This window comes from Strix aluco, chromosome 8 (assembly GCF_031877795.1).
Source record: "Strix aluco isolate bStrAlu1 chromosome 8, bStrAlu1.hap1, whole genome shotgun sequence".
In the NCBI taxonomy this organism is placed as follows: Eukaryota; Metazoa; Chordata; class Aves; order Strigiformes; family Strigidae; genus Strix; species Strix aluco.
In genome coordinates this window covers 1,935,335-1,960,431 of record NC_133938.1, presented here as the reverse complement: position 1 = coordinate 1,960,431, position 25,097 = coordinate 1,935,335, and the positions used below count along the sequence as shown (strand labels likewise).

Here is a 25,097-nt window from a genome sequence, read left to right as displayed (position 1 = left end):
TGCCTGCACAGCTGGAGTTCTCTCAGCAGTTACAGTCTTGCATGCCCAAACTAAGTTAATTAACTATTTTTTAACAAGATGTGTTATAAAAATCACAGCATCCCAGAATCATCTCAGTTGGAAAAGCCCTTGAAGATCCTCCAGTCCAACCATGAACCTCACACTGACCGTTCTCAACTCCACCAGATCCCTCAGCGCTGGGTCAACCCGAATGATAGACACCAACACAGTAAAAAAAAAATAAATTAGGGTGGATCTACATTACTGTTTTTTAAATTGTCACTAGAAAAATACTCTAATTATAAAAATAATTTGCATGTAAGCACAGAACAAACAGTACAATTTTCCATCAGTCTTGTATGTCTATTTTTGAACTGTTTGTTAAACAAATACGTAATGTCTCAATATATACCAATAGTGTGTATATCATTTAATATAGAAATGGCAAATATGCAATGTAAGACAGTAAATTACAAGTGGTTAATTAGTTCTGTAAATACCATTACAGGAATGCACAGCTATGGCAGATTGCAACTTCAACCTCTGAACCACCAGCTACAGGGAAAGACATTTGCAGCCAGCTGAAGTCAGTACTATCTTCCATCTCTTCAAAGTTTTCTGTTAATATGCAATGTTTGTATAAATATACTATTAAAGTTTTTATATATATATACATATACACACACACACAGAGAAAGACTTTTTTATTATGTATATATAAAATCACTTACTTGATGGAAAGGCCCTCCAATTATATCTGCATAACCACAATCTGGATATAATTTGGCATTTTTCCCCTTTAAAAATGAATTTAAAAAAGAGCCCAATTCTGACTCCCTGCACAAAACAGAACTGGGACCTCGAGTGACAGAACCATGCCTCCAGCTCAGCACAAAGCCAGGGCAGTACTAGCTTGCAGCTTTCGATTCTTTTGACAGGGTTTTTTTAGACTAACACAGATTTTTAATTAAGGAAGAAAATGCAGAGAAGCAGAATCAAAGCTGAAAATTCAGCTTTTTCAATTCTTAAAAAGCAGGAAGATAAGTCTGCAGATCTCTGATTCTTGACGCTTCAGGTTTTACACTTAAAAAAGCCCTGTCAGGAGAAGCCAGCGCAAGGAAGGCTGCAGGCATGGCTCCCTGGAGTTCACCAGCAGTTGCTACAATCATTTTTTTCAAGGTAGCTTTTGCTAGATAATGCACTTCTAAATGTGTCTGTGCATAAACACACGCTACCAACACAGGTACCCCCCCTCAACACATAATTAAAAAACAAAAATGTAAACCCAGTGATGTTTAATCAGGTTTCTACACCTTTGCCTCTGCTCTGTCAGCAAAGCTCAGGCAACTTTGGTCTTGTTTGTGTAAGTTGAAAAGCAAAAAGGGGGCCGCGCTCCCGCAGAGGACGAGAGCCCCGGCTCGCTCTGCCCGTCCCACTGCGGGGACACCGGTGCAGCGCCCGCGGGCTGGACAAAGACCCCATTCCCCTGGGCAAGAAAGAAGTTAATTCAGTTTGAAACCTCGCTTCCTAATAAAGATAGGGAACAGAAGAAGTGCTTGAGAAAGCTTAAGAAATCGTTTATACGCTCGGTAAAAGAACGGCCGCTCTGACACAGTTACTAGCGGGTACCTTACGAGTATCTGCCTACGTGCCCGCCGGTGGCTGGCTTTGCCCGGGAGGGCTGCGGAGGAGCTGCTGCTCTCCTACAACAAAATGCAGGTCTTCTTGTCCTTGAAAGGGTTCTCAGAAGCAGGTATGCCCATTAGCAACGGATCTTTCTTGGCGTGCTCTTCACAGTAGAGCATTAGGTCTGCTGATGCTTTTGACACCTGCAGAAGACAGGGAAAAAGAAACCCATAAAATGGCATTTACCAACCAATAGGATGCCACTTTTGTTTTATGATATTTCCAATTATCCATAATCTTGTGCAAAACACAAGATAAAAGAAATACACATAAAAATAACTGAAATCTGGCATTTCATTAATGAGCATTCCTAATGCTAAATAGTGTGAGCATCTAAAAGACTTCTCTGAAAAGAACTTTTCTCTAAAAGAAATAGAAAAATACTTACAAATTTATGTGGGGGAACATTTGTGAAGACATGTGTAATTTTTCAGTTTAATCCTACCCTCTTTTCCACCTGATTCTGACAGTTGTACACTACAAAGCAGATAGAAACTTGTCTTGACCGACTCAGCTCAGATTCCTTGAATGGAGCTGAGAGCTGCTGACGGGTACAAAGTCCTTGCGTGGGACAGGAGAGGTGATCAGAGATCAACACGCTCCCTGGGGCCCTGTCTCCCACGGAAGATGCGCTGCCAGGGGCTCACTCGGGCTTTATCCGCAGCAGGGAGACAAGGAGGGACCCCGGTGCTCTCCGGGGTTAGTCTGTGACAGGCAAAAGTACCGCCCGACTCCTACACGGCTTCTACAGAAGACTAAAAATAAACAGGAGAAGGTTCAAAATAATACAGTAGGTTCGTAACGAGGAACTCTTCAGCTATAAAGCTGGGGACAGTAAACACAAGTGTCCTCAGGTGACACTTTCGGGAAGGCTGCCCAGGGTCCCCGCGCCCAAGCCCGTTGCCCAAGGACGGGCCCCGCTGCTCTGCAGAACTGGATGTTTGTTCTGCTGGCCCTCAGAAGGGCTGGGCAGCAATTCGAGGAGCACTAGGCAGTATTACTTCTCTGGCCAATATCCTCTCCCTGCTAGCTGGAAAAAAGTTTGGTTTCTTTTCTGCCTTAAATTAAAGCAATCCAGTTTCCACAATCTTTGGGGTTTTTTTAATAATGTCCCTACACATTCACCTTCCCTGCAGATGTAGCATTCAGCCAGCCAAAAGATGGAACGAAAAAAAAAAAAAAAAAAATCACACAATGTGCATGAAACTGGACACGTGTACTTGCCTTCTGTTTCACACACTGGATTTGCACTTTGTACTTTGCTTTGGTTCTCCTACAAGTCTACAAAGCACCTGAGGATACTGCTGGGAAGCGGCCACGAGAATTAGATTTATTCAGATTTGTTGGGCTGAAATGTAGATGTCACGTTCTGAGATGGGGAAAACACTGAATTGTGGGCACACACACACAGGCACACGCTCTCCGTTATCGTATTGCCCTACAGCTGGAAGGGGGGAAAAAACAAGAAAAAAAAAGAAGGGGTGAAGGAGGATGTGCTCTCACCTTAATTCTTTCTATTGAGGCTTCTATTCTTAACTGCTGGACAGTCCTTCGGGCCTGAGCTATGTTGTTGGTCGTGCTAGCTGTTTTGCCAGACATTTTCAGTGAAGCGGTGAAGTCCTGTTTGGAAAGACAGCAGGTTAGTTTTCCAGAAGGTGGCACAGCACGTTAAACTGCTTTTACACAAAGGCAACCGCGACATGCTGCAAAAAGTGCTTTTTTTTTAAAAAAAATTATTATTATTTTGCACAACGGGCGTTGTCAGCTGAGAAGCAGCTCAGCAAACGATGCTCTGCAACTGAAACACCCTCCAAAAAAAAAAAAATGCGTTGAGCTCTCATGCATCCTATTGCTTCGCCTTTCCCTGTGTTAACAGGGTTTGTCGACTGGTGCTTTTCTCAAGGCTGCCATTTGCACAGGGTCAGTCTCTGCATCTGCTGCTGCGGGACAGATCCTGCTGCAAGGGAGGGAGGAGAGCTGGGGATGAAGAACATCCCCTCCTCTCTCTCTCGCAGGAGGAAGAGGGCTTCATGGCCGTCACTGCCCCTCCGCTGAGCCCGCTGCAGTGAGGAGGACGGGCAGAGGCACGGACACATCTCCAGCCAGGCTGCGTTTCAGGTCTGCAGCGGCCCCGTGACACGTCAGAGGACACAAAAAACAAGGTGGTGAAGTTCAGAGGCGCGCTCCTGGCTGCTGTCTTGTCCCATGTGGCCACATATGTGGTGGTGGCAGAAAAAAAAGACAACAAGCAGCTCTGGGACTTTCCTTCTCCGGGTAAGAATGCAGAGCATCGATCCTGACACAGTCGCTGCCCACTGAGAAGGGAGGATGCTCTGCGCCGGGCTCAGCAGGCGATCCAAGCACAGCTTTTCCAGCTTGATCCCCAGTTTGAAGCTACGCACGGGATGGCCGTGCAGGGAAGCAGCATGAGGCTTACAGGGGAGCCCAGCCCGTGCCAGGATGCCACACGCTTCCCTGCGAGTTGGACCAAAGAAGAAGAGATGCTCCCAACCCCACCAAAGGGTGAACCAGGACCATATCCAGACAAGGCAGGCAGCCCGCGTGCCAGCTCTGACTCGAGGCCAGGTCCGAGAGGCACCAGTAAGCAGTTCAGAGTCAGTTTTGATGGCGCTGCTGTCCCTGAGCAGCTGTGCTGCAGGCACTCCACAACAAACACCAGGACAAGATTTCCCCATCATGATCACCAAAGTATGCTTAGCTGCGCGCTGGAAGGCAGCGCTCCACGGGCATTTACACCACTCGGGATTTAGAGGTCTTAACCTCCCGGTGATCCCAGAAAACCTCAAGCCTGCCCCGGGCTTGCTGGACCACCACAAGTTGTCCCTTCGCCTGTGCCACACCAAAGGCCACCTCGCCCCATCTCCCTGCAGCACTCCTCCTGCTGCATGGCCCCGGCATCCCCGGCCAGTTTTCATCCCACGCAGCCGCTGCTGCTGGAAGGAAACTACCCATGCAGGCAGCAGGGAAGGGCTGAGGACCATGCAGCATCATGTTCAAAAGAATATCCCTACAGGCATCACAGCAGCAAAGAGCTTACTGCTAAATTATTCAGGTACCCAGGAGTTCAAAGAGCAGCTGGTTTAGGACAGCCCTCGCCTGTGAAACTGTCCTTCCTGTGCCAATCCTTGCAGGACTGTGCACAAACCCTGCTGTTTGTTTTCCGTGGCTCCACAAGAATTGGCTCCGTGTTGCTGTGCTGAAATCATTTATTGCATTACAGGGACTCGAGTCCAATGTAGCTGCATGCGACCTTTCCAAGCGCTGCACACAGCGTTTCCTTCTGGGCTTCAGGTTTCTCGTGCCTCGGCCTGGACAGCAAGGCTGCTTTTCCAGCCAGTGCTCGTGCCTGCTTGCTGGGAACAGTGTTATTTTGCACTGACTCCCCATTTCGGCACATGCCACCTTTTGCAGGCTGCAAATTTTCAAATTTTCAAATTCAGATTTTCATTTTCTCTCCCTCTGCAGACACCAGCCCTGGGTTTGAAGCTCCCCCCGTGGTGTGTGTCAGGCCAACGCAGCCCACGCCGGTGGCCAGCACCCATGGTAGATGTGGGATGCCCACAAAACTCTGTCAAACACCCCCCAGCTCTCCTCCCACAGCCGGCAGCAAGCCGCGACGATGAGCGGCACGGGGATGCTGCCGTAGCTGGGGAGCTGCCGGCAGCTTCCTTGCAGCAGCTTTGGGCAGAGTAATCGCCAAGCAGCAGGTAACACCGCCTGCTCACGCACAGGTAGGAGGGACATCCATAATTCATATTAGGTATCACTAAAAACTTATTCCCTGAAAAAAAAAAATAATTAAGAACATACTCATCAATTCTCCGACTTGCATGGATTGGAGTGGCCATATAACAGCCCCCTATTTAGCTCGCCGGCCTACTTTCCAAATAACTCCTCGGGAGGAGGAGGAGACGACAAGCACGAAACCCAGAACTAGTTTAAATGCTGCATATGCTCCAAATGACCGATTTCAGGGCAAATCACAGAAGGTCTTTTGTAATTTTAGAACCTTTAAACGCGTGCCAGTTTAGAGATCACAGCTCTGAGCAAGCGCCCTGCAGCAGGCCAGGCACCGGCCATTTCAGGGACATGCTGCATCTGAAGCATGTTACCTCCCACTCCTCTAAATATTTCCACCCAGGGTTTCTGTGTGTAGCTACCGCGAGTAAAGCTGCAGCAAAGTTGAGGAAATTTGAGCAGAGCAGACACCCGTGACACGGAGGCCGGGGAAGCCGGGCTGGCAGCACACACTGCCGGCTGACTCACGCCGGCTGTGCAGGAGGACAGCTTGTAAACTGTGGTTGTTTCACCTTCACAACAGCCAGGCCAATAAGCTGAGTCTCAGTCCGTGACAGTCATTCGCTGCCCCAGACCGCCATGAGCTCCTCATCGCCCCAAAATTTCCCCAAAGTTCCTGCTGTGCTTCAGAGAGGTCACCTACGGACCGAGTTGCATGTGATTCACTGCTTACTGTCTGTGGAATGTAATTAATGCAAAATTTTTAAAAAGCCAACAGGATTTTTCCCCTCAAAGCAGCGTTCCCTCCATGGCACTGTCTTAATCGAAGACACACACATGCATTCCCCACTCAGCACCTACTGCCCCACGGCTCCACGGTGCTGCATTCAGAGCAGCATGAAGGAAGCGAGCCAGGACTGTCTGCACGAAAGCAGCTCACCCTCCAGCCCTGCAAGCCTCTTCCAGCCCTCATTTAATCCACTCACAACGAGGCAGGAGGTGACAAATCCAAACCGTGAGTCAGCGCAGGGCAGCTGAGCGGCAGCTGTGACCACGCAGGGCCAGGCAGCACCAGGAGCGAGACCCCCCCGCTCCCCAGGAACAGGCACTGGTTTTGCCAGACTGGGGCTGCCATCTCCCAGCGCCATCGGTGATTTACTCGGCCCGGCCACGGAGTTTTGGGAGTGTCGTTTGCTCTAGGGAGGTGTGAAGTCTTTGCGTGCTTCGGCTGTGAGGAGGAGAGTTAAATAGTCTGAAATACCCTCCGTATCAACATCACGACACAAACTCGCACTTACTAACCCAGAGCCACCACGTTACAGTCGAGTTACTGCTAATCACGGAGCTGCAACACCCCGCAGCAAGTACACCGCGTCTGCATCCTGCATTACTAATATTACCCAAATATTTAAATGCATTTTGATGGCATATTTAGTGATTCAATCTGCAAGTTACTCAAGAGGAGGAGGAATGCTGAGCGACACGGCATAAACACCTTTGGAAACAGCTGTAGATCTATTTGTAAATATTCGGACATTTTGCTTTATTGCTGGGAAAAGGCAGGCTAATGCTTCTCATTGTAAGTGATGATGGGAGCTGGATGTCATATTATTTGTGAAATACAAAGTGAGAACTCTCTGGAATTCAAGGCAAAGGCTGTGGTGCATTAACCACCTCTGACAGAAGCCCTGCAGTGCCGTGACTCAGACGAGAAGGCCTCTTCCATTTCAAGTCAACGACGGCCAACGCAACGTGCCGGGGAGGCTGGCAGCACACCGGGCAACGCAGGAACGCGCTGCGTGCTTCACCACAGACACAAAAGCAGAATTTTATAGAGTCGGGAGAATTACCTCGCATCCTGTGGGCCGTGTTTTAGCTGATGTGAATTGGCGGGGTCAGGACCACATCCAGGGCTTGGTGCCACAGAGCAGGGGGAACACCATAGCCGTGGGGGAGCCCCCATCTCCCCCTGACCTCTAGCAGCGAGAAGGACAAAGCGTGAGTTCCTGTGACTCTTGACAGCAGCACCCGAGCCAGAGCAAGCCTAAGCTCCACTGGTAAACCTGCCCCACAATTTTGCCGTGTTGTTGGCCAAGCGAATGGCGCCAGGAGACCTGCACGTCTTGGCTGCCCGAAGAGCTGTAGCCTCGGAGCTGACGGATAACGCAAGCGCGCTGCGCTCCACAGCGCCGTGTGCTCATTTAAAACAGCATTTAGAAACGTAACAGGAGTCTTCTGTTACTAGACTGTTGGGGCATTTAACCTGATAATTTGAGGAATTTAATTATTGAAAAGCTAATTGTTAAGCTAGAGCTCCTAGCAAGGAAGTTTAAAAGGACACAGACCTTGTGGGTTTTGTTCAATGCTTCCTGCCTTTGCTGGTGTGCCATGAGAAGCGGGCAGAGGACCGGCTGCTCTGCTGCCACAGCCCCCTTCCAACGCACAAAAATGGGCCCTATTCTGCCCAAAAGCATTAATACATTCAGGCCCAAGTTTTGAGACTCCTTCCCACTGAAAATAATTACTTGCCATGGGAAACTACCAGACCAAGGGCTTTTCTGGATCTGGGTTTCATCACCTATTCATGCCTAGGTGCCTGAAGCAAGGCATGGCTCGCCAAAACCATCAGCAACCCTTCCCCAGGCCCAAGGCGAGGTGCTGATGCCACGTCTGGAGGATGTTCTTGCTATGGGGTTGTCATTTCTAGAAGAAGCCCTCCTGCACCAGTGGCAGTTGGGGAAAATGACCCTGCTCCAGACGGAGAGCGAGTCCACAGGCACCAAGCGGGAGACGTGCAAATACAAAATGGTGTCTTGGCTACATGGAACTGAAATGGTAGAAGAGGAACTTAGAAGGAATTTCTCATGTTTAGGTAGTACAGTTAAGAAAAGATGATGGAAACTATTGGCTACTTTGGGAAAATTACTCTGCAAAGAACACAGTGAGAAATCAGACAGCCCTACCTTCTGGGGTTTTTGGTTTTGATCAGAAGAAAGCCACAGGATCAGGGCATTGCATTCAGGTATTGCCGAAGGACCCACAGAAGATGATCACAGCTGCAAAAGCTTCCCCGTACGCGACAGGCTCACACATTCGTGAAAAATGAGACTTCCAACCAAGAACCTCCAACACGCGCAGCTAGAGCTGATAAATGCAGCTGCTGAATTTGATAATGAACTCCGCTGGTGCATTGCGAACTGACTGCGAGTGCTGTAAAATAATCATTTTTGGAATAACAAGGAGCCGTTTCACACGGACACGAAAGCACAGATCCTCCAGAAACTGAGCCCAAACTCTCATTCCAGACCCCGCAATTTTCACTCAGTATATTGAAAAGCTACAGAAAAAAAAAACCCAACCCACCCAAAGCAACTTATTTTTATAAAGCAATGCATGCATCTCTGAGAAGATAGCTCAACGTTTGCCGATTCCTCTAATTTTAGTACTTTTTTAAAGAAAAAAAAAAGACATAAGGTTAAAAAACAGTTACTGAAAAATTAAAATATAAACCATTCTCCTCTCATTTTGCCAGGGCAAGCCTAGGCTGACTTTGCTCAGCTTTCCCTTCCTCACCCCCAAGCCACAGTCCTAAAACCCCCTTTGCCACTGGAGAGGTTTGAGTTTCCCTCGAGTCCCTTCCCATACTACATGAATGACCTCGTTAGGAAAGTTTCAGTGCTTATTTTCCCAGCTGGTTAGCTTTGTTAATAAATTAGATGTTTAAAAAAAAAAACCAAAACCCCAAACCATAACATTTGAAAATTAAATTGCTGTGTTTCCTCATCTTCAAACAAACATAAGCAGCATTACTTTAATAGTCCTCCTAAGATTACTAAATCTCTTCTACAGAGAGATTTACAAACAACTAGGTCATCACCCAATAATACTGTTTTCCCTCTCAGTTCCTGGCAACCGACCCTATTAACTAAGCTGCTGCGGCCATCTCGAGCCGCAGGATTTCTCATGGGGTACACTTGATTTCAGACAACAAGCTGCAGAAAACTGCAGATTTATATCGGCAGCATACGCAGTTCTGCAGAACTTGGGGTTTCATGCCCTCGGAGCCTGGGGCAGGGTTTTCTGGGACACGGATGTCTCCCAGAAGAATTAAGTCACTCTCTAAAGAAGAGATCAGTTGGCTGGGGAGGGCACCACTCCAATTTCTAGGAAATGAACCTTCATGTTAAGCGGGCAGCCCCGAGCCAACAGCAAAGATACCCTGAGCACCCAACTCTCCCCACCACTTTTCACATCGGGATCTCTCATCTCCCCCAGCACTCACAGCTATTCATTCTCTATTAAATGGACCAAAACCAAAGTTCCAACAAGTTTTTCAGTTCACCACCTGAGACAAAACAAGGCTGGTGTTTTCTCGTGCTGTTCTAAGCAGGAGGAGAGCCAGGGGTCCCCTGCACCCGCTGCTCCAGGAGCACACAGCGAGTGACAACCTCAGTCCCCCGCAAGCAGCATCGCTGAGTGAGGGCTTGCCAGACCTGAGGCTGACAAGGACAGAGATTCCCTAGCCCCAGAGCAGCTGTGGGCACGGCTGCAATTCTCACCTGTCTCTGACTCACAACCTAAAAAAGAGACAAAATAATCAGTCCCACCAACAGCCTTCTCTGGCCATCGTGCCCAAGGCAAAGCATTTCTGCAGAAACTGCTCTGAAAACATGAACAGCTACGTCTGAAAACAGATGGGGTATGTTTTTTCCAGCTGTGCTGGCTGGTCTAATAATTTTCCAGCTTCTGTGTCTGTGCTTCATGTCAGCTAGCGAGGGGCTCCCTTCTCCAGCTATATCACCCCACAGCCCTGCCCAGCTGCAAGGCAAAGGCTGCAGCGCGGCATTTCTTGTGTGAGCCGCAATGATCTTGCTTTATTTTCAGTCACAAGCACATCACACAGCTTTTATTTTTCCCTTAACACAAGGAGACTGCAGGAGCAGAAAGGTGCAGCAAGTAGACAACTGCAAGAACAGTTTCAGTTGCAGCAGCAGCTTGCTGCCGACAGGACTGATGTCTGGCCCACACTACCATGTGCTCGTGGTCACTTTTTCCCCCCCCTTTTTCACCATTCATTCCCACCCCTGCTCTGTTTGAAAGTTGTCAGAAGTGAAAAGAAAGTCCTAATAACAACAGGAGGGAGCAAAGCTGCCTGCCCTCTCCAGGTACTGCAGGCTTGCAGAGGCACGTGCTGGGCTAGGGCTCTGTAATTAACAGCAGAGTCAACAAACGAATGGAGCAAAATGCCAGTGGGAAGGCTTAGCTCATCCTCTGGGAAAAATACCTTTTTCCACGGAAAATTGAGGACTTTGGTTTGTTTGAAAGAGGAGGATGCTCACTAGCCACACTTTGCCAGGGAAAAACAGATGAAACCTCCAGCACGCTTCATACAGGCCATACACCCATGTTTTTTTTTCTTTCTTATACATAACAACCTGAAAACAGGTGGAGCTGACCTTCTTCCCTAGAAAAATTCTATTTTTCAAGGCCTTGCCCTACTTCTTTCCACAGGCTTTAGGTAACGAGGTTACAATGCAGCAGGTGCTGAGAACAGCGGCCTCGGCAGGTACACAGCTGGGCATTAAACTTGAGCTCCAACTGGGATAATTAAACACCAATCTATCTTGTTTTAGTCTTTTAGATCCAGGACTTACGAACCAGCTGCTGAGTGAAATGTAATTAAATCACCACTGCTAACGTACACCCGGGAATCATCCAGCAGCTCTGCCTTGCAAAGAGATCTCTATTTGCTCCAAGTCAGCTTATACTGCAGCTAGCAGCAGAATAAAGGTTCAAAGGGTATCTTGTTACTATTTCTTTTGAAGCAAAACAGCTTTTAAGGCGAATAACTCAAAACTAGATCAACAGAGCGGATTGAACAAAACACGAAATGACAGCACTAACAACTATGGCATCTGGAAGTGTACAAAACGTGCATGGCTTTAACACGCCATCAGCCTCCGGTTTTCCCACAGCTGGGGGTCGGTGGGGATCTACAGTTACAGCTAATCTGCAAATGCAAGTTTCTAAGGCATCTCCTTTTTCAGAGCCGTGGAAGCCAGGCTGTGGGCAATACAGGCCGGGGCAGTGATGTAGAAATGTTCTCCACGCTCTGCCCTGGGCATGGGGAGGCTTCAAATTCAGCAAAGAAAAACATGAGCAGTTCTGAACCCAGGAGGGACACCGGCCTTCCTGGTGACCCCCTGGTCCACTGTGTAAAAACACAGTAATAGGGCAAAAAATTGAAACAAAGAGGCAGCTTAGCAAGTTCAAAGCTGGGCCACATCCAGCCCACGCTCTGGCTGTGCTGCCCTGCGCTGAGCTGGGTGTTGAAGCCAACGCCGGGCACAGGGCTGCAAGCACACGCATCCCCAGGAGCTGCTCAGCGGTGCTGGGTGGCTTTAGGCAGCTTTTCTGCCCCAAAAACCAACCATAATGGTACCGCAGGAGCTCGTGTTTACGGTTTCAGTGATTCCACAACAAATGCTGCAGCTTGACAAGTAGAACTGTCCCAGACCTGCAACCTCCCCAGTCTCTGCTGAAACAGCTTTAAGCTGGATCTGTTTTGTGTATCACCACCACCACCAAAGAGTCTGACTGCCAAATTACACCAACGACTCCCCGCTGCTTCACAGCGATGCCTGCAAAACCATTCTGCAGTGACCTTACCTACCAACACCACCTTCCCTGGCACCCTTTCAACCCTGCTGCCTTCAGCTGAGACCCTGCAAACAATTCGGTAATAACCCACCATCAAACCCCAAATCCTACTTACACTCTCCAGAGCTAGCAGGAATACAAAGCCAGGAGCTTACTCCTATCTCTGAAGCCAGCAATTTTGCTTCTGAAAATACAGAGAGTAGATTTTTTTATGGTTGTTTTTGCTCTATAAAGCTCCTCACTCCTCCTGAGGCCATGCACACAGCGCAGCGAGCTGCCACCCAGGGCTCACTGCCCGTTCCTCAGCAGGGTGACCCCCCACCGCCACGATCAGGCAGTGCTTTGCAGCCCCTCTGCAAAGACTGTCCTACTCCTGACGAGGAGCAACACCTCCCCTCCCACCTCGGTGCTTATCCAGCAGACCTTCAAACTTTTGAGCCCCCAACCCTGCACCAGGCAGCGGTCTGCTTCAGGGGGAACAGGCGCTGCAGGAGGCAAGTCCCCCCCAGCCTGGGAAAGGAGGACACCACGCAGGGGCTGGGGAGGTTGGAAGGGGCAAGAAGGCAGCGAGAGGAAGATGCAAGCAGCAGGGAGAGGCACCAGCAGCTACAGTCAAGGTCAGTCCTTGTGGAGGAAGAGGAGCCACAACGGCCCCTGGTAAGGAGGGGGCGATGCCAGAGCCCCTCTCCAGCACCTGGGATAACTGTGGGCTATGTGCACCACTACTACTACGTGCACCACTACTACTACGTGCACCGGGCACAGCGGCAGGGTGTGGGGTGTTTTGGTGTAGGGTTTCCGTGGGTTCTCTGGGTGCTGCGAGTGCTTCTGCACGTGCCGCTTTCCCAGGCGCTTGTGTGGGAGCGCGAAGGCCGGTGGCTGGTTGGGACTTGAACGCTGGTTGTTGGTTTTCCTACAGGGCAGAGACGTGGCTGCTCGGGAGCGGGTTTGTCACGACTTGCAGAACTTAAAAACTCTCCGAGTTGAAGCCAAGAGGCCTGACGCTGGCATTAAAGGCTGTAGCTGGGTGCAGAAATAAACAACTCTATTTCGAGGGTGCATCGTAGCGTGACCAGGTATGTCAGCGTACAGAAACACGGCTGCACACAAAAAAGCCTCTGTCGTTGTGATGTTTCATGGCCTTGACTTTTTAATGTTTTGGTGTCTGAGGGAGGAATCCGGTGGGGGAATCTCAAAGAACCTGGCACTACCTTCAGCCAAACCACTCGCCTCTCTGCACTGGAGCAGGCCGGGAGGGGAACAGTGTTTGCTGCAGAGCATTCAGCACCCCAGCGAGCGCAGACACGTGTCCCCCACCCGGATCCTGCACATCCCGGCACACAGTGGCACCTTTCCACAACTGCCTGGCAAAGGGGGTGCCAGCTCCCACGGCCGGCTTGGAGACTGCGCTCTCTGCTTCCCTGCGCTGAGGTCAAGCATCCCAGCATGGGGCTCTGGCTGCTCCTGCTCGGGATCCCCAAGACCCTTCCCCAACACCATCTTCTCTTCACCGCGCAGTGGCACCGGGCACAGGCTTTTTGCTGCTGCCCAGTCCCTGCGAGGTGACCCACAGGGAGGGTGGAAGAGGCACAGGGTCCCTGATGGCAGCAGCATCCAAGGGATGCCTCTGCCCACCTGAAACACAAATTGCCCTCGGGGTGCTTCTTCTCACCCAATATTGACCATACAGAGTTGAGGGGCCTGAAGGAGGTGCCTCGGGCTGGCAGGACAGGCAGCAGGCCCAAAGATTTTATAACTGAGAAGCCAGGATGTGTATCGAGCGTGGAAAAAGAGTGGAAGAGTTGACGTGGAGGAAGCACAGGGTGAGCAGCTCCGATCCATCACGCCTGCCGGACACAGCCCGGCCCAGGCCGACTCCTGCACGCATATCTCTACAGCACCTCTCCGGCAGCGCTCTTTATCACACCCACACCTTCAAAGTAAATACTACAGAAGTTATCCACGCTGATCTTCCAGAAACGGGGACCCGCTGTCCCAGATGTAACCCTAATTAGAGAGCACTAGAACAAGGAGGGCCTGTTCGACACTCCTCCTGCTCCAACCGGTTGCTCTGCTCGGAGAAGGAAACCTCCGGCAAAACAGCCCCTTCCCAGCTCACCCACCTCTCGCGCCTGCGCAGGGCGATCCCATCATTGCAAAGCTGCACCTCAGCCAGCACCTTGCTCAGGTTATGCAGCCAACCTAGTTTTTCCAGCGGTGGGTGCAGCCAAAGGGAAAGCCGGCGGCAGCTGGCAGGGCTCCTGCTGCCCCAGCCCCAGCACGGGGCTGTGCTGACACCCAGTGGAAACCACGGCGAGACGCCCGGCAGAAATTTTTTTCCTTCTGCTGTGCTATTAAATAGAGTGGAAAATAAAACCTGGTTAGCAGGAAAACATCAGAGCCCTGCCCTCGACAAGAAAACAGAATTGAGTAGTAAAATGAAAGATGGATTAAAGATGCTTTCTGGTGATTTCTCGCTTTATGATACTTCTAGCGCACCCGAAGAAAGGAGAGATGAGGTTGTGTGACATGCCAGACCTTTCCAGGAGGAGGACTCAGAGAAAACTTGTGTGCTTTGCAGTACTGAACACAGTACCCACGAAGCAAACCTAGGAAAAACAATCCCTGTGACCACCTGCAACCTCCCCACTGGCTCTGGGGGTGCCATGGGGGGCTGCAAGCAGCCCCCTGCTCCCTTGCCCTCCCTGCACACAGCCCCAGCCAAGCCTGGGTAGGTCTCAGCAGCGAGGCTGTGGCTGCCATCGCAGGGGACTGGTGGCCAGGGGAAGGTTTCTGCTTTGGCTTCTGCAGCTATCACAAACCAAACTGTTCGTATCAGCGGCGATGGTGATGGCTAACCAGTTCCTAGAAGGTGAGGAGGAGTTGACTTTTAAATAGGTATCAGGCAAGATTTACAATTGCAGCACAAATATTTTATACACACTAGAAAAAGTTTGGGTTTGGTAAAAGAAAACAAGATCCTCCCCAAACTACAACTCCTTTGCTATTCAAGGATCAGGCTGTTACCATGCACGTGGAAAAGCTGAAACATCTGGCAGCTGCAGTAATTGCAGACAGTGTTTGGATGCTTTGGGATGCACAGCACCACAGCTGAAGGCATCAGGGAAACTCAGGCACCCCGCAAGACCCAAATTCTGTTTTGCTGGGCACAGAAGCTTCTGTTTTGCACAGTCACTTGGTCTTTTATATAGTCTGCACAAGCACAGCTCTTATATGTGACATGAGCCTGAAGCAAATACAGAGACAGGGTTTTACACATCAGAGGTATAAAAGCGAGCTGAAAGCGGGGGGACTGGCACACCTCGGCTCTGTTCAGTCTGTTTGCCTCTTGTTTGGATTACAGTATATATTAGCTGATTTTGAAACCACTTTTACAGCAGAAAAGATGCAGCAACAACAAACTCTCCTTTCATGCACAGCTCTCGGAGGAGGTGCAGCAATTAGGGCTAGGTGAGCGATGGGAAGTCTGGGCATGCAGATCCACCTGCCCTCCCCAGAGGCAAGCGGCCCATCATAGCACACATAGAATAAAAGCTCCTTAAAGCACGGATCACCAATTTGTGATGTGTGCTTCTGCAGAGAATTTACACTTGAGAATTTTTAGAGATTTTACAGTTGAGATCTTTTCTGAAATTATAAAGAGTGCTGCAGTATCTTAATTAGTCTAAAATGTATAAAAATCTCAACGTGAAATGAAAGAAAACAGACAACTCCCAAGATCTTCAGCTGGATTTAGTGTTCTGAGTATGTAATTAAGGATGTGTTCCTTCACAACCTCCATTTCACAAGCTATCCCAGTACCACCCTGCTGATCAAAACTGGGATACAGCTACACTTGATTGTCAAAGTCAGCCACCGTACGTGTGATTCTGTCAAACCCACTTTTCTTGTTGGGAAGCTAGTAGCGGAAAAACCTGCTTTTATTTTCCTCCAAATTTTTTCTGACTTAACTTTTGATATCTTCAGTACAAATGAGAGCCATAAAAACTGACTTCTAGATCAAGGTTACTTTGAAAAACTTCTGAGCAGTATTATTTTGAAGACATTGGCCTGAAGTAATCAGTAAAGACAAGCTGTGCTCCCTAACGAACCGCAGTGCAGTCTCTCCACGGCAGGTACCTTTTCTCCTCACAGGGCACTACTCGGCTAACTCACACCAGAAGAGACATACACAAACTACAAAGAGACATTTGCAAAGAGACTTTTAGTTGTATCAAAATCAGTTCATCTTACAGCATGTAAAGCAGGAGCGGTCCGTGATTAAAGCACCAGACTGAGAGTCACGAGATCCAGCTTGGCCTCAGGTTACGTGACCTTCAGTAAATTCTTTAGTCTGAAAGAGAGATAAAGCTGAGGACGCTAGTGGGAGATGCTCTGTGAGGAGCTCTGTGGTTCTCAGCTCAAAGGCACTGAAAGGGTGCAAAGTATTCACAATTCATCACGTGAATTTATCAAAGCACATGTTTTAAGAATGGGGTGAATATAGGAAGTATTTGCATTCTGAGATGGTCGAACCATATACACATAACACAGCAACTACAGAAATTAGGAAGACTTCCACGCTGCCCCTTGCTAACTGGTGGAACGAACAAGGAAAAGCCCAATTTTTGTGGGAGAAGCGGCCCACTCGAAAACAGCGTTTCTGCCCCTAATATTCAACGCGAGAGTGGTCAGGCAGTGAAACACGGAGGTGAAGGGGTGCCTTTGAGAGCGGGCAGTAGCCAGTGCTGCACCAAGCCACAAGCCTGCCCGGCTGCCTTGAAGCCTCTCCTCCTTAAAGCTGCCACGTATTTTGTATTTGTTCTACTCCAGAATAAAATTAAATCACTGGGGTTTGGGACTTGTCACGCTGCTTTATGTTTTGCATGAAAGAAAGGAACAAGCATGTACTGGAAACTCACCTACATAGGCCGTCCTGCCACCCGTCTGGCTTGCTTCGATTTTATCGGTGTAATGATGCTGAAACAAAGTAAAATAAAAATTGTAAGTATTTCATAGCGCCAGAAAGCCAAAGCTAAGAGGGGTTAGTGCTTGTGGTTTAATTCTAGTCACAAACACTACAGTAGTTTGAGACTGGCCTCACAGAAAAATCTACCTCAAGCCTTTCTTAGGGCCAGCTCCCCTATTTCCCTTCCCAAGGATCCCGAGGCCCAATTCCCTCTGGCCACCTCCCAAACGTGCATGAAGTCAACAAGTTTTGCAGCCTTTTTGCACCCTCCTCAGTGCCGCTGCGGCTCCTCTGGCAGCTCAGGCTCCCAGGGCAGAGGTCCCACCCAGACCTACGGCAGATGAGGTTTAGAGGCAGCTGTTAGAAAAGCTACTGGCTTTAAAACAAGTTAAACTACTCGGGGTAGAACCCTGAGCAGGTTTACACTAAGTGCCGGCGTAGCCGGTGTCGAGCACATGTATTACTCAGCCTCCTGCAGACCTCTCAGAGATGCAAGCCTCCATGGATATAGCCTAGTAGCTGTGCTTAAACCACAGGAGAAACAAATCTGAGACCCCACATTTCCTACGGAGGCCTATACCCACCTAGAAAAAAAACCTGGAATTTGATTAGTCCTAAAACATACAAGTTCCTGCGCCAGATACTGCTCACTGTTGCAAGACTGGCAAATCCGGAGCACGCTATATTTAACACTCTTCTCAAACTTTCATTGTATTAAATGCTAATTTTAAACTAAAACTATACAACAATGACAATTCAGCGAGGGCAGCAATTTTCTAAGGGTTTTGGCTATGAATGATAGTGGAATTGGGCACCTCATACGTACAACTCAGCATCACCAAGAACAGAAACAGTGATTGAACACCTGAAAGATCACAAGGGTTTAAAAACATCTAGAATACAGACAGAAACCAAGCTGGCTGCCTTGATGCTATGGGTAAAAGAGAAGATGATAAAAAACACAGGGTGACATGCCTTCTGTGATAGCTAGAGGGGGGACTTTATTTACAAATAAAGTTGTCTTTCTTTTTATTCTCATTGCTTCTGCACGAAGTGTAAGGGCGTGCACATTCAGTGCAATGCACACACAGGTGTGCAAACACACATGTAAAGTGCTAAAAGAGCAACTAATAATCTTAACATTGACCGGTAATTGCAGTGTTAATCTTTCCTATAATTTATAATGCGTGTTTATATATTTTTGTGTCCCTGTAGAGACACTCACTGTCAAATACGGTGCAAAACACAGATTAGATGCACCAGGCTTTTACTAAACTGGCAAAGCAGCTGGGGCACAGATAACTCATTAACCAGGGCACAGCAGGATCCAGAATTGCCACTGACACTTTTTGGAAGAAAAACAACCATCATTTGCCAAATGGCCGGCGGAGATCTGGCACAGAGCCCTGGCGCCGCTCAGTAACCGGCCGAATAATGCAATTAGCTACGAGATTTACCGGCCCCGGTATGCATGAAATGCAGAGCCAATTCCCGGCATAGAAACCCAGAGCGATGCACTGGGGCAAAGCGACAGCAACGACTGCCAGCGGGGAGAGGGCAGGAGAGGGTGGCTGTTGCTTTTTGGCTGGCACACGGCAGCGGAGTGACTACGAAAGGCTTTGGCAGAGGGGCAGCGACGATGGGGTTGGAGAAGCCAGAGCAATTCAGCTCCCCCATTCCCAGGAAACAAGAAGAAGAAAAAAAAAAAAAAAAAGGCACAGAAAGCACAGAAAGTTCCTAAGGGATGGTCCTTAACAAGGCAGAGAGGTGCTGCCTGCCATGGGCTGACAGCACGAGCAGCGTCACGTTTATAAATCACACGCCGCTTCCCGTGTTGGACACGGCATCAAAATTTTAATAGCTGCTGTAAAAAATCATTGTATGGAGGAGGAAAATAAATTGCATTCCAAAAGAGACTGCCTCGCCGCAGCCAGTCCTTGCTGTCCCAGCGCCAAGCTTGTGCTTTTCACATACAGCAAGGAAATAAAAATAAATGCAACACGTAACCCTCCTTTAGATCTGTGTGACAGCTGTGCTCTGCAAAACAGGGGTTTTAACAGAAAAGCTTCTGCTTTGCTTAGCCGTGCAAGTTCTCACTCCGGTCACACCTCCTGAAAATTCTTAAGGAAAACTAAGAGAAATTTTAATCTATTGACTTCTGCTTCCTGATGGAGATCAAAACAATCTTTAAATGCATCTAAAAAATAAATATGGCTCATAGGGGCTGCTTTCCACCCTAAAGACTCAGTACTCCTCCCTAATCAAATCTCCTATCAAATTAGTCATAAAACCCCACAAACCCAACATTACTAGCATAGTTTGAGGCCGGCGTAATTCACCCCCTCTGAAACCCTCCTTAAGACACGCTGCATAGCTGGAGCGTAAGCGTTCAGAGGTCAGGCCATCCTCGGGAAGGAATAAATCAGGGAAGGGCATGTGGGAGAGAGAAACGAGGAAATATCGCTGCCAAACGCGTCCCAGACCCTCCAGCCAAGGGCAGCAGCCCAAGCCGAGTCCTCCTGCAGCCAGCTCCAGCTGGAGCATCCCTGCCTTGCAGGACAAATCCTACAGTAATATAAACCAGATCTGGCTGGGAAGAAGATGGTTCATCTCCCAAAACTGTCAGCGACACTTTCTGCTTATCCCTGCTCCAAGCTCAGACCCAAAAGTCTGACCCTTTTTTTTTTTTTTGGCTTGAATCTAAAACACACAGCTGAAAACGTATTTTGAGATCTGCTCAGACTTATCCGCAGCAACGACCAACAAAACAGAGTATTTTACTTATAACAGCACCAACTTCTACATTTTTAGGGCAGCGACCCGGGTGGTTTAACACAACACTCCAGATGGCTGCAAAAACAAGGAACAGGAGAACATAACACCTTTTGTACCATGCCTTACAAGAGTAAGGTGATGCAGGAAAACAAGAGTTTGGCTGAAAGATTATGGCTTTTCATTAACAAAAATAACAAACCCTTTCCATTTAGTCTCTCATTTCCGAGGCTTTTTGTTGCACTTGCTTAACTTCTTCCCCTGGAGCTGAGACAGAGCGAATTTCCTGGCGAATGAAGTTGGAGATGCTTTTGGAATGATTTTGATTCAGAAACAAAAGCCTCCTGGGCTTCTGCAGAACTGCTACATGACTGCAAATTCATATTTCATGCTGGTTTACATTCACCTCGAGTATTTCGTATAACAGCGTAGCTTTCCAGAAAGGATAACTTCTTGCCAGCTGGGCTGGTGGTGTTTAATAAGGACAAATGTGGGATCAGCAAGGGAGAGGAAGATCATCAGTGGAAGATTTTGAAAACACTTGGAAAGCTGCACCGTGCTACAGCACAGGATCCCTCACAAGGACTTTGTTTTTCTAACGCGAACTATAATGAACCGCCCTGGGACAGATATTTCTTGCACGTCACTGCGATATGGCAGCACACAAAAAATAGCGTTTGGTATCTGCTTGATTTTATTTTTAAAAGCAGAAAGGAAAGTTTCTTCTGGAAATACTCCGGCTATTCATCAAGATGATTAATGACATGGCAAAGAACCTTTTTTTTTTTTTCTTTCATTAGCTGAAAAGGTATACACGGATATATCAAGTATCTCAGAACTGCAGACTGCACCAATTGCTGAGAAAATTTAAGCCTGAAGACCTAACAACAGGGGACAGAAAGCTAAGCATAGCCAATTAGGGACAGACAGCTCAGGAAAAGCCTTTCCAGAGACAGACTTCCTACATTGCAATCAATTTTAAATTAAAGCTTAAATTTATAAACGATCAGAAAGCCTGTTTCTGCCAAATAAAGCCTCTCCTCCGCAGGGCCACCTTCACTCGCTTCCATCACACCAAGTCCCCGCTGCAGAGCTTCCCAGCCCTTCCCAGAGCGGCTCCTGCTTCGCAAGCCAGACCCGCAGCACCAGCTTTCAGAGCCACGACGGTTTTTCCCCGGTTCTTGGCCCATATTTTCCCTTTCTAATGATATCCACTGGTCCCCCATGAGAACATCCTGCACCTTCCTTTACACTTCCCCGGTACAGCAGTGGCTGTGTGGGCAGCGCGGGCTCCTACGGCATCATCTTATCACGACAGAAACCGGGAGGGAGGCTCTTTGCTCTCCTCAACCTAAACCACCATAAAACTTTTTCTCTTCCCCACGGTTAATCCTACACCCCCCTACAAATAACACAGCTGCCTGCTCCCACGTGCATTTAGTAAAGTAAAATTTAAATTGTAAAGACGCGGGAGAAGGGACGGGAAGAAAACCAGTGTCAACAAATGGAAGAGCAAGCCTGCTTCCCACTTCAAGTGAAGCTGACAAGTGTTTAAACAAGAAAGGGACGACCCCAGGCTGATGCACGAGTCCTGGGGGGGGGGCACGGGAGCCAACACAGGTGCCACCCCTCACGTGGGGGCTCGGAACCCACAGCATCCCAGAGGCCGCATCCTGCAATACAAATAATCCTTACAAAACATTTTTTTTTTTTTTCTTTTTTTACTCTGTAACTCCATCACATGCCAAGACACTGATACGGATACAGGAAGCTGAACATAAACACATTGCCTGCTTTACCAAATATTCAAAGGAACACAACTAAAAATATACACTCGATGGTGTCCCTGAACATCTCAAAGCCACGAAACACCCACACTGGCAGGCTGTGCTGCCTGGGGGCCCCCAGGAGCCCCGGAGCTTGCAGCGCAGGGTACACTGTACCCCAAACCTGTTTTAAGGACCTTCTCCTCCCCATGGATGCCTTGGCTGGAGCTGCTCCACAGTGCCTTCTGATCGGGGTGCACGGGAATGCCGGATCCCCCTGATCCATGTCCCTCTTGGGGGGACAGACGTACCCCCACTGTGCTCCCACCTCCCCCAAGGACCCCCACCACTCCCTCCACCTTTCCACTTCTACCTACCTCAGAGAAAACCCCATGGAGAATCCTACCATAACTCAGTCGCTGCGTGGACTTTTATCACTACCTCTGCTCTTTCTGCGACTTCTCATTAATCCTTGCAAAATACAGAGTGAAAACTTTTTGCTCACATCATTAGTATTTTCTCTTCTCCCTCTCTTCTACATTCATACAGGTTATTGCTGAGAGCAGAAGAGATGTGATTTCAGAAGAGGCCACGGTGTTGAACGCAGGATGAACATTCAGGTTCAGAAAAATGAGGTCTAGTTGTGTAATATTACAAAATTCAGAAAATAGCTGCGTGATTCCATCAGTGATTAATGTGCAGCAAATCCCGAGAGTCATCAAACATCTGCAGCTTCAATTTCCCAAGAAACAGCAAGTCCACAGCTACTTTCAAAATCTGGGGAACTTGCTTTCCACTTCCATTAAAGCTAATGAAAGTTTCACTACTGATTCCTACCCCGGCATGATATTTCTGTGCTAGAACATGAGCCCTGTGAAACCCTACCCATTTCTATAGTTTTTGTAAGCGCAGAGGAGTTTGCAGCAATACAATCCTCCCAGGAATACTGCTCCATAGCTTGGCCAAGGCTGAGGTGGCGTTTCCCATGCTAACTCTACGCTGCTTGGAAAGGACTTCTCTCTGTCCCTGTCACGCTGGCTCACATGGTAATTTCTCCTCTGGTGCAGGAGAGGAAGAGAAATGGCCGAGGGTGAGGATTTATGGGGCTGTACCATGAACTTCTGCGGTAATTTGAATTCGCTTTTGCAATGGAGCCTAATCAAAGGATGATGCATCAGGGTTTGGGAAGCTGTGCCCGGGGAGGAAGCATGTTCCCACCCCGCAAGAGGTGTCGTGTTTAGCATCTTCCACAACAGACTCAACATTTCAGCAACACTTGAAGGGATGGTGGAGCCATCATCGCACTACTGTCTGCATCCCACACCTTCCTATAGAGAACCACTCGCGAGCCTGGCTCAAATATACTGAGTCTTTTGAGGAACAGAGCCTAAGAAACTAAGAACTTTCAGTATTCATAAAAAAAGTTATTATATAGCCAAAGAGATATATATTTGAAACAAAAGAAATATCTGAAACCTACAGCACAACTCAATATTTGCATTTAAGTATAATGCCAGCAAGAGATCGGATATGCTGGCAGTGGTTCTGCCCAGGGATGACTGTCGTTTGGGAGCCCTCAGAAATGTCTCCAAATAGCAGGAGCTTTGTTTTTAAACAAAGGTGGTCCCGTCAGCTGGGTGATCACGAAAGCGAGCTTGACCGCAGCACTAGACCCCATCCGTTGTTCTCCTCTAGAGTTCACGTGCCGCTTTAGTGCTTGATTAAAGATATCCTAAATGACTGCAATACGTTTAACGTGAGGATGAAATATGGGATTGAGAAGTCATTAACTGCATACTAATCCCTCAATCTCATTTAGTGGTACTGGGGTAGCATAAAATGCTACTGCTGTCCAGTACTCGCTATTTACTCACCGAATTTTATGTCTAAACCAATTTACAACACAAACAAGTAACTTGTCACTGATGCCATTAGCTCTAAGTCAATGGAAACGCCGGCTAACAGCCTGACGAATTACTGTGAATTCAATTTGATATGCCACACTAATCAAATCGTTTCCTGATCGTCAGAACTAACGAGGCCCCGGCTTCCTACGCAGCCTGGCTTCCCGAGCCCTCCCCTGCCTTGCAGTAACCCCCATGTCTGTCCCCATCGTGTTTGTTGTGACCAATCCTCCCCAGCTCAGAGCCACGTGTCAAGGCCGGTGCTGCCGCCCTTCCTCCAGCGTGACAAGACCCCAGTGGGGTCAAGACCGCAGTAGGGTCTGTGCCAGCGAGGGGAGAAGGAGATGGGTGGGCTGAGATGGGCATCAGCCCAGCGTGGGTCCTCCTTCCCAACGGCACCAGGCTAAAAACACAATATACACTCCAAATACCATTTTTCTCCCCCCCAAAAGTAAAGAATTTAAGCTCGGAATAGAGTATTGCAATTTAAAACTTACTAAAGTAAACTTATTACTGCAACAGGGTGTGTAATCTCAGGATCAACACGAAACCTCCTTGAATAATGACACTTACCACTAATTAAAACTCCTTCCCACACTAATCCCACAACTCCTCGCACATGGGAAACTTCCTCCGTCACGCTGAGCGCCGCGACCCCACAAAGCCCATCACCTGACGGGTGGGAACATTAAAACTGATAAAGTTTAAATGATTTATTTGAAGGCTGGGGCTGCCCCCCTGCTGCCTCCTACTCCCAGCCCTGTGCATTCACCACGGCTATAGAGTCCGGATGGACAGAGGAGGCCGGGTGCTGCTGCACGGAGTTTATCTCCAAGCGAAAGGCCTATTTTATTTCTTTTTTATTTTTTTTTATATGTAATTGAGCAGATTTTGTCGCTTTCTGGAGCCACACACGCAACTTGTTGAACCGCACCAAAGCGGCTCCGGGCTGCGCGCTCGGGACTGCTCCTGCGGAGAGCTAAGGCAGAAATAAAACAAAACAAACAAAAAAAACCCACAAAAAAACCGAAACCAACCGAAAAACCGCCTGGGCACCGCGCGGGCCCAGCACCGCCCGCGGCCCACCCGAGGCGGAGTGAAGAGTGGGGGGGGTGGCCGAGCCGCCCAACCAACGGGGCCGGGCTGGCGGCTCTGGCTGCCCCGCCGGGTCCGTGGAGCCCGTCCCGGCCGGCAGAAGCCACGACCCTCCGGTAAAACCCCCAACCCGGTGCCCCTTCCCCGGCCCGGCCCGGTACTCACCGCCCGCCGCTCCCGGCCTCCGCCCGCAGCCCCGTCTCCACGGGCGACCGGAGCGGGCGGCCTGGCCCCGCCCACCGCCCGCGCTCGCCACGCCCCGATTTAGCCACGCCCACAGCAGCGCTCGCCACGCCCCCGTCCCGCTTTAACCACGCCCACCGCAGCGCTCGACACACACCCGCCCCGCTTTAACCACGCCCACCGCATCGCTTTAGCCACGCCCGCCACAGCGCTCGCCACGCCCACCCCCGCCCGGCCCCGCCCCGGCGAGCGCTGGCACCCCGCTGCCTGAAATACCCCTTTTATTTTAGAGAATTCCCGTTT

The 25,097-nt window shown here is 49.0% G+C and overlaps 1 protein-coding gene across 2 annotated transcripts; it reads right to left on the bottom strand.

Annotated features, from left to right (window-relative positions):
• Positions 1-407: 407 nt before the first annotated feature.
• On the bottom strand, positions 408-24,848 carry GNG12 (G protein subunit gamma 12). 2 transcript variants are annotated; one of them, XM_074831766.1, is made up of 5 exons: positions 24,777-24,848; positions 17,028-17,085; positions 16,360-16,459; positions 3,190-3,306; positions 408-1,829 (listed from the first exon to the last, which is right to left on the bottom strand). In XM_074831766.1, the coding sequence occupies exons 4-5, from the start codon at positions 3,283-3,285 to the stop codon at positions 1,704-1,706; spliced, it is 222 nt and encodes a 73-aa protein (XP_074687867.1). In that variant the 5' UTR covers positions 3,286-3,306; positions 16,360-16,459; positions 17,028-17,085; positions 24,777-24,848; the 3' UTR covers positions 408-1,703. The 2 variants fall into 2 exon arrangements, with proteins under 2 accessions (XP_074687867.1, XP_074687868.1); XM_074831767.1 differs by lacking the exon at positions 16,360-16,459 and having other exon boundaries at positions 24,777-24,843.
• Between the last annotated feature and the right edge of the window lie 249 nt (positions 24,849-25,097).

Bases quoted from the DNA above. Each gene is read 5' to 3' on its own strand.
- GNG12 (XM_074831766.1), bottom strand. From the start codon at position 3,285: ATGTCTGGCAAAACAGCTAGCACGACCAACAACATAGCTCAGGCCCGA. The intron at 1,830-3,189 runs GTGAGAGCACAT...TGTCTTCTGCAG, and splicing joins CCTCAATAGAAAGAATTAAG to GTGTCAAAAGCATCAGCAGA.